Genomic DNA, 9778 nt, shown 5'->3' on the forward strand with positions numbered 1-9778 from the left:
GGACGATGTTCTGCGTCCGATCTCCACACAGAATAATCTCTTGAAATATAAAGGGCATTTTCTGCTTAGAGTTTTGAACAATTTCTCAGTGCACACACATAAAAATCAAATTATACATATACATTTACTATTCACATCAAATTTACTATATAAAATCATTAAAAATATATATGAAAAACATGTAAAGAGTTGGGTCATCATAGCCAAAAAAAAAAAAAAACAGTCAAATCATCACCAAACGTATAGTTTGACAGCAATAAATCTAACCTGTACCATATGAAAACTGAGATGGCAACAAAGTCATAAAAAAAAAAAAAAACACAAAATAGATCGAAAAACATATATGTATATTTCTCGAGAGTTTTATAAATTTATGTATTAATGTAAGAGCAAAATACCAACCAATGTCACTTGCTTCACCCTCCTTGTAACTTTGCCTTAGCTAGAACCAAGAAGACACTGAAAATAGAGGCTTACTCTTCCATCCCAAGAACATAGACCCCTTCATCATCTCAACCATGTATCCTTCCGATGGATAATGTAGCCGAAGAAGCAACCTTGCCTGTGCCAAAGCAAAATAGCTCAATGGCTTTATAAGAAACCCAGCATTCTTCATCAAGTTTTCCCACCTTTCAAATCTCTCATGCCTCTCCTTCCTCCCTTCTCCTTCCCCTGCAACAATATCTTCAATCTCCCTCCCTATCCACATCTTCTCCACCACCATTCTCTCTCTACTTGAGGGCGGCAATGTTGCCTCCAATGACTCGAACACCGCCGAGTAATAGCTCAAAGCCTCGGCGAACCTCTGCAAGAACAAAGGAGAGCTATGCTTGGCCTCCTTTTCTGCGACCGTCACCACTGCCGGATTCATTCCTTTTATTGCAAGCAAGAATTGTTTAAGCTCATCCAATCCATCATCCTTAATCAGCTTGTGAAGAAACATGGTGCAATTCACAGCGAGGATTTCACCGCCGTTGGCTTGGAAGGAGAAGGATGTGGTGGGGGAGATGCAAAGAGGGTGGAAATGGAAGCAAAGGCCTAAAGAGTCGGCGAAGGATTGGAGGCGGCGACTGGTTTGGGAGAGGAGAGAGGGGTCGGTTCCGGTTCCGGTGATTTGAATGGTTGGCGGGTTGGGGAAGTGAGAGCGGTCCGCGATAGCTTGGAGGAGAGGAGGCCATTGGAGGCCATGACCGGTGTCGAAATCAAGAATGTGGATTGAACGGTGGCCATCGACAGCTTCGAGGATGGCTTGGTTGGCAGTGAGGTGGGAGAAGCGGAGAAATGGGGTGAGTTGGTTGAAGGAGAGGATGAAATTGGGATCATGTGGGGAGGGAGGGAGGAGGTGGAGACGGAGTGAGAGAGCACTGGTGAAGTGGTGGGTGAGGCGGTCGGCAGCATCACCGGTGGCAGAGGAGGTGGTGGTGAGGATTGAAATGGCGTGACGGGCGGCTGCGAAGTCGGCGTGGTGGATGAGCTCGGCACAGTGCAATAAGAGACGATGCGATTGGACGGACCGGTTTGAGGCGGGTTCCGGCCGGGGGTGGAGGAGAAGATGGTGGTGCTGCTGTTGTTGTTGCAGCTGGTTATGGTCCTCTTCATGGGAGGTGAATGAAGTGAGCATTTGATCAAATGGAGGAGAAGAAATGGCTAACATGAGGAGATGATAAGCAAGAATGTATTGGGAAGGTCTTCAAACTTCTTTTGTTCTGAGTAGTCAAGCATGACGCCGTAGCTTACTTAAGAAGACCTGATCTGCCAAAATAACATAAGAGAGAGATGAGGGCGTAAGTAGTAGGTGTAAGAGAACTTAATATATCTAGGTAGTTTTTCCACTTGAGTAGAACAGATTGCTGAAAGAAGAAAGTAGATATCAGTACTTTATGCTCCTTCTTGTCCTTTTGCTTTTGTCTGTTTTGTTTTTTCAAGTTTTTATCTTGTGAAGGAGAATTAATTGTTAGGGACATATTAAATATTTGTGAATAGGATTATAAGTTCTATTTTTTATAACCCCCACCCCCAGGATTATAAGTTCTATGTGCATAGAATAGGTTAGAGATACGTAGACAATATTTCTGAAAAGAAAAGAGAGCAAATATAACTGGTGCTATTTAGATGAAAATTGTGCTCTCTAACTCATTGAAGCGTTCAGAAAACTCTCTCTCTCTCACTAAAAAAATTGCTAACATAATGGGAATGAGGTACTAAGTACGTAGAAGATCATAGCAGGATATGAAGAAGTACTAAACAGTATTAAGGCTTGAAGTCAGGCCTATTTCATGTATGCTTTCAATAATGATTCAGATTAATTAGTAAATGAGCAAGTTAGGATTATCATAAAAGAAGACGAATGCTTCCAATTAATATAAATAAAGATAAAAAGAATGTATAGAAAACATATAGACTTCTAAATTATTGTTCAAATTAATGAGCATTCAATAGGATCCCTTGCTTGTTTGGACTGCATAAGATATTTCATGTATTATTGCCTCTCTTCTCTGAAACAAAAAACACAATATTTTCCCTTAGCTCTTCATTGAACTGTATGATTAATACAGAAAAAATAGATATTTTTCTTTCTCTGTACGTATATCTATCTATCTATCTATCTTTTTTTTTTCTCTCAGGGGAATATTTGCCAGGATTTTGTGGGCTCTGAAAAAATTGAGTTTCAGACTTTATTTTAACTACCGACTACCTAACAAGAATTGATCATACTATATAAATAGAAAATAATATAAATGTTCTCCTTACAGTCAAAACTGCAACTGCATAATATCAGCAGGAAAAGCATTACAGAAAAAACCAAATTACAATAAAAATCTGCAGCAGATAACAAACGTAATAAGGCGAGAAGATAGAAGATGCAAGTGAGGAAGAAACATAAATATCATGATAAGAAGAGAAGAACCTAAAGTATATATCTAGTATTAATTCTGGTATATATTTTCACCTGTCACATTTGACAAAAGATATTCACAAGCTAAGAAGATAACTGGTTCATAAAGAATCTCTTCATTTTGTGGATCTCTTCTAATCTCTGATCTCCTCTTGTTCTCTATCAACTTCTCTCAAAACACCAATTCCACAACTCTGCCTTCCACACATATTTCCACCTAAATGAAAAGAAACAAAAGGGCAAAAAAAAAGGCTTTTTATGAGTTTGGGAAGTGTGCAAAAAGAATGATAGTTAAGTACATGAGGGAGAAGCTTCGAGGGAACAGCATTGAGTGGAGTTGAAGGCAGAAAAAGGAAAGATACTCATGAATAATAAGGGGATCAGGGGCCCAAAAACCAATATCATATGTAGGCTAACTTAAATAGGTTTTTTTTTTTTTTTTTTGACAACTTTGAGGTAAATTGGATAAATAACTAGTGGATGTATTTATGCTACTTATTGTTATTTTTTTTATGGTTGTATGTAAATTTCTACTATTCATTTTTTTTAAAATTTTCTACTTTTCATTGAATCAACTGTTCCCAAACCTCCATGGCAGTGAATAAAACAGCAATGTGAAAGACCAACCTACATCTTTTGAGGTTTGACATTTAGTGAAAAGGGAATTGTAAATGATGCAAAATACCTGAATTTTGAAACTCTTTAGGCTTAGTTTTTTACCCTTTTTTTTTATTGCTTCTTAAAACAGTTTTTTAATTTAAAAATAAAAATTTTTATACTAAAAAACTACTTTAAAAAACAGTTATAAAGTCATCGCAAGCGAAGTCTTGATTTGCAACTTTCAAGATTCAGTGTTCATATATTATAAGTATTTGATATAATATTAATTGAAAGTAATTATTAGTTCATTGTGAAAGCTTGTTTGATTAAAATGCAGGTGAAGAACGATTAATGGCTACCAACAACAGGTAAAGGGTCTGCTAACTCATATATGTATTTATTTATTACTTCATTAAATTTATTTTGTCTTCTCTTGTTTGTATATCTTTCTTTTTGTGAAATTAGGCATCTTCTTTGTGGCCACATTATTCACATGCAAATCTAGAAAGGCGAAGAAAAAAAAAAGCCTGCAAATATAAGAAAGCCAAAGCATATTGATAAATGGTGCTCCTTTTTAATCTTTCAACTTTGTAGTTTTTGTTAAGTTACTTAATTATAATGGATTTTGTTAGTGAAACATCTAATCCTTCCTAAATATGTCATTTCATTGCCTTTTGGTCATATATCCTAAAGCTTAGGTTGGATTTAGACGCTTCTTCTTTGTCACAAAGTCTTTATATTTTTTAATAATTTTTTTAGATCAAAGGAGGAAGGAATATTCTGATTACTGAGATGAAAGTAAAGTAGGGATTTTGTGTAAGGGATTTTTCTGGTCTTTGAAAATAAATTAGAACGTGTTTATTACTTAGATGTTTTGGAAAAAAAATTGCCCATAGAATTAGGTAAGTTTAGAGTTTTTTTGGATATTTCTTTCCAACTTGTGAGAGATATCTTGCTAGCTATTTAATAAGATATTATTTTTTAATTTTATAAAATACTTATCTTAATTAATTATTATCTTGTAGAATTATTTTTTAATTAAAAAAACATATATTGTTATAATATAATGGAAAAAAATCAATGTCCAGAGCTCGTGATCAAAATTCAAAATAGAAGACTAGAATCAGCTCCTCTTTTAAGAGTTAGCAAAATAGAATTGAGATACATAATTTCGATGTGAAATACAAAAGATTTTTTTTTTTAAGATTTTAGGCAAATGTATTTATCTCTTAAGATTTCTTCTAAAGTTGTAGCATATAAAATTAATGAGTTTTCTGGGATAGGAGCAGCCAAAATTTTTCTTGAAGGTGAAAATTTTCATAGTTATGATGCTTTATTCTATTAAGGGAAAAAAAGGGATGAACAATTAATGGGGAAGGGGAATAGTTATGATGTTTATAGGCTGATAAATTATTTTTTGGACGAGTAATTGTCTATTCTGAGCTCTTCTTAGATTCGTCTCTGAATCTAACCATCTTAATAAGATTTAGAAATAAATATTTTTACCTTGCAAACTATCTTTCATGATTCTTTAGAAAGTAAGTATTGATGAAATAAATAAAAGTGAAAGAACAATCAATTTTATTTATAAAGATTGAATGAAAAGTAAATATAAGCTGCAGAATAATTATGTAATTAAGCACGTACGTGTCCAAACATTAGGCCATAAAGAGAATCCTCAATAAGATTGCTTACGATAATGGATTGTTGAAGTGTATTAATTCACAGCATAAACTTCTTAAATATTGTTTTGACTTTTGACACGATGCCTATCTCTTAATAAAATATGCTAAAGGAAAAAATTTTAGTAATAAGTTTTAGTGTTTGATTTTGATTCTAATTTCAATAAGAGTGCGTGTAATTTTTAGTCATTAATTTTACTTTTGAGATGTGTGAAATACAAGATTATTCAATCAATTTTTATGTTTTCATTATCTCAAAATAAATTAAATTGTTAAAATTTTGTTCTAATTAAATTTAAATTAGCATTATTTATTCTAATTATATATAATATATTATATCAATAAATACTTCAAAATCATTAGTTTTACTTTAAGATTAACAGAAATTTATATTGCACTAATCTTAAAGTCAATGCAAGAGATTTAAAACTCAAATTTTTATATTTTCTTTGGTATATTTGGATTGACTATAGCTTTTCATAAAGTTGGTTATGAACTTATGGCAGGAAAAGAAATTTTTTTAAAAACTTTATATTTTGAGTAATATAAAAATATATATTTTTTAAATAGGACAACAACATCCACATTAGTAAAGCTGGTTTTAAAAAATAGAACGAAAAAATGACAAGAAAGTAATATTCAAATAGAAATATGAAATAATTTGAAAAGCAAAACATTTAGAAAGCTACCCCAAACAGGCCTTCATCAGATGATTATATATAACTCCAGGCCAAAAAAAATAAAAGGTCTAATATTTGGCACACCAATAATTGCCAAAAAGAGGAATACACACATACACTTTTGACCCGTGCACACAGCTAGCATGAGTAGTACACTTGTTGAGCTAATGATCGATAACGTTTTTATTGCTAATTCTCTTATAAATAAGTGGTTAATGCACGTCTCAATTTGATTTAAAATCTATTATAAACAACAAGAACATCAAGCCTTTATCGCACTAGGTGGGTTCGGCTACATGAATCCTTTTTCACCTTAACAATTTCTTAAATGATTCATGTCATTATTATTCGACAAGTTTTACGCTGGCTGCTGACTACCTAATGCAACCTTTCAGTTTTCTCATCCAAAACTTGCGACCTGACAACGGCAGTGTTATAAACTTAAATTAAAGTTAAATCAAATAATCACAAAAAATAGACACTTCATATGATTAAGACTTCGTTTGTGACGGCTTTTTTAATTTAAAATTTTAGTTAAAAAATAAAATTTTTGTACTAGTAATCTGCTTTAAAAAGCAATAAGGAAGCCATCTCAGGCTTCATTTGGAATTGCTTTCTTATTACTTTCTGAAACAATTTTATAGTACAAAAATTTTTAATTAAAAAATATTGTACTAAAAAGCTGTTTTAAAAAGCAGTAAGAAAGTTGTGTCTCAAACGAAGCCTAAATAAATCTTTTTACATCCAAATCTTACAAGTTAATTATATTATGCAAATTATTATTATAGAAATTATCAATTTTTAATACTAAAAACCCTTAAACCACCACAAAAGAGTAGAATTTTCATTTCTCGGAATGTTCACATAATATATACAATCATATTTTGCAAGGTAATATATGAAAGGAATCTTCACAAGGGAATGGGCCTTCAATGCATGATATAGATTAATTTCGCCAAATTTAATGTAATAATGTCAATCACTTCATGCAGTATTGATATGTCATCAAAAAATTATCTTGATCGGGCACGAATCTCGAGGCAAAAATCAAGCAGAAAAACTTTAAAAATTAAATCCGGGATCACCTGAACTCCGATTTCAGTAAAATTACAATCAAACTGAGCGTCTCGGAAATACGAACCCAACGACAGCAAATTCGACTCAAGCTGAACCCAAATGAGTCCAAATCAAGGACCCGAAATGCAGTTGGAAGGTTCGAACCATAATTTAGATTACCAAACGGTTTCCAAACTTGATGTGCTTATAATCGAATCGAGTGGCTCGGCGAGACGAATCCAACGAGCTCAAGATCGCCAAATTCTGACACCACTAAGACCTTCAAATGTCTGACGAACGGTACATGATCAAGGGATTCAATATCGGCCGTCCATCGAACCACTCCACATTTGCCCTTGATCCTCCTCTTATTTACAGGTCATGCCACTCCATAATATATATAAATAGACCCATCATTTCTCTTGAGAAAGGAAAAAAAAAGCAAGAAGAGAAGAAGAGATGGAATAAGAGAAGATTAGGAGGGAAGAAACTCCTCCTCGACCACCGCCGGGATTCTGCCCGACTTCCAACTGACATCGGAATTCCGCCCGACTTCTACGGGATGACGAAATACCGCCCGACTTCCAAGTGATGTTGGAATTCCGCTCGACATCTATCCGATGCCTAAATTCCGCCCGATCTCCAAGTGACTCTAGAGTTTTGCGCGATTACCATCTAACGCAAGAGTTCTCCAAGGCCGCCGACTGACATCAGACTTCTACCCGATGTCAGAATTATGTCCGTCGTTAGATTTTCGTCGGACATTTATTTGATGCTGGACTTCTATTTTACATAGTCCCTCCGACCTCTGTGCCCGCCGACTACGATCCTACCAACTTATATCGCCCACCGACTATAGTCCTTTCGACCTCTGTCGCCCGCCGACTACGGTCCTGCCGACTTACGTCACCCACCGACTATGGTCCTGCCGACTTACGTCGCCCGCCGATTACGATCCTTCCAACTTACGTCGTCCACCGACTATGGTCCTTCTGACCAAACGAACATGTCAATAGTGACTCTTTATATTACCATAGTGTAATGTACTTCATATAATGTACATCAATCCAAGGTCTTCCCCCAAAGGAAGGGCCTCATTCATAATCGACTACGAATAATAGTGGATTTATTCGAACTGGGCAAGGCCTCGTGATTTTTTTCTCCTTTTTAGAGGTTTTCCATGTAAAAAAATTGATGTCTCTCATGAATACTACACCCTCTCTCTTATCTGATTGCGTGCCAGATTTTCGTACAACGCTAAGATGTTAAACTTTATATTTCTCTACCGCCGTGAAGACTCCAGGACGCAACAATTATTATAAATCAAAATCAAAGTATCAAATATTTATGCTAATCTTCGGATCCAAAATCTCTTAATTTAGATTAAGATCCTCTATAATCAGCATAATTAATGGTCGTAAATGATAAAGCTCTTGATATATTCATAAGGAATAAAAGCATGTCATGATATTTTGATATAAATTACATCATGATGGAGGTCGAAGGAGGGAAGAATGCTTGCAGGAGGACAATTGGGGATTTCGATTCTTTTCGAGCGAGAGAGATGTTGTGTATTTGAAACACGCTCGATTTTAGGGAGAGAATTAAGAATGCTTTACTTTTTTTTTTTGGGACATTTAGGCCATTTAAGGCAAACTCACACACACAACGCATACACAAGGACTCGAACCTTGAACCTCTTAGTTGGAAGCCTAAGCTTTCAACCAATAGGCCAAGGAGAGTTGTGTAGAATGCTTTACTTCGCTACTAATGCTTTACTTCGCTACTAATGCTTTACTTTACTTCGTACCAAATATGAAAAAAAAAAAAAAATCTAAAATCTTGTATTCACATTATAATGCACTCTAAATACTGCAAAGCAAACAACCCCTCAAAACAATTAGACTTATTTTGAGATTTGTGTAATATAAAATTTTCATGTATAATATTAAATTAAAAAAAAATTATTATGATATAATTCATATCAAAATATTTGAGATGATTTTTTTTAATCTATGAATAACAGCATAAGATGCCCAATTTTCTTTCTTTAGAAAAAGGAAGATGCATTTTGATCTGCTACTCAAATGCCTTTCCACTTTGTGCCATGCTTATCCTTTGGCTCTGCAATGCTCAGCACACCATTCACAAGAAAAGCAAGCTCGGTCAAATGGCTCTCATGAATTCATGCTGAAGGGGAAAAAGATCTCCAATTGCTTTGTTCTTACCTTTTTATTAGGGTTTTTAGAAAAAGAGTTAGATCATAATATTATGATAAAAATTTTGATCGAGATGACTCTCAAAATTATCAATTTTTTTTTTAAAATATGGATAATACATAAGCAATTAATATTGCACTAATTTTAAAGTAAAATTGAGAAATTAGAAATTCATTCGGTTGCATTTTAATTAGATTTATCCTCATTAAAAAAATCTAATGGCTTTTACTAATTCAATCTTGAGCCAAATTTGGTTCTAGTTCACTTGGGTTTCGTTTGTGATGACTATCTTATTTATTCTTAAAGCAGCATGTTAGTACAAAAATTAAAAAATTTATACGAAAATGCTTCTTTAAGAAACAGGTAGAAAGTCGTCCCAAACAAAGCCGTAATCTATTCAATATCCGATGCTAATATGATCGTACTTTCATTATTCAAATTAACCATTAATCTATTATCAATAAATTTGAAATCTCCAAAGAAAAATCTATAATTATATATAAACTTTAACCCAAGCCAAAAGTTGACCCAAATTTTAAGTGCTTCTCGGGCTTCATTTGATACAACTTTCTCACTACTTTATAAATCAATTTTTAATTTTTTTTTAAAATACATTTTTATGTAAAAAAATCATTTTTGCAAGTA

The 9778-nt window shown here is 33.9% G+C and overlaps 1 protein-coding gene across 1 annotated transcript; it reads right to left on the minus strand.

The window, feature by feature from the left end:
* Positions 1 to 242: 242 nt before the first annotated feature.
* LOC110099063 (scarecrow-like protein 18) lies at positions 243 to 3089 on the minus strand. The gene is made up of 2 exons (XM_020826087.2): positions 2951 to 3089; positions 243 to 1752 (listed from the first exon to the last, which is right to left on the minus strand). Exon 2 carries the CDS (start codon positions 1652 to 1654, stop codon positions 443 to 445), a length of 1212 nt encoding a protein of 403 aa, XP_020681746.1. The 5' UTR covers positions 1655 to 1752; positions 2951 to 3089; the 3' UTR covers positions 243 to 442.
* Positions 3090 to 9778: the final 6689 nt, after the last annotated feature.

Source organism: Dendrobium catenatum, unplaced genomic scaffold (assembly GCF_001605985.2).
Source record: "Dendrobium catenatum unplaced genomic scaffold, ASM160598v2 fragScaff_scaffold_1632, whole genome shotgun sequence".
Lineage (NCBI taxonomy): Eukaryota > Viridiplantae > Streptophyta > Magnoliopsida > Asparagales > Orchidaceae > Dendrobium > Dendrobium catenatum.

Excerpts from the sequence above, each read along its gene's own strand:
- LOC110099063 (XM_020826087.2), bottom strand. The coding sequence starts at position 1,654 with ATGTTAGCCATTTCTTCTCCTCCATTTGATCAAATGCTCACTTCATTC.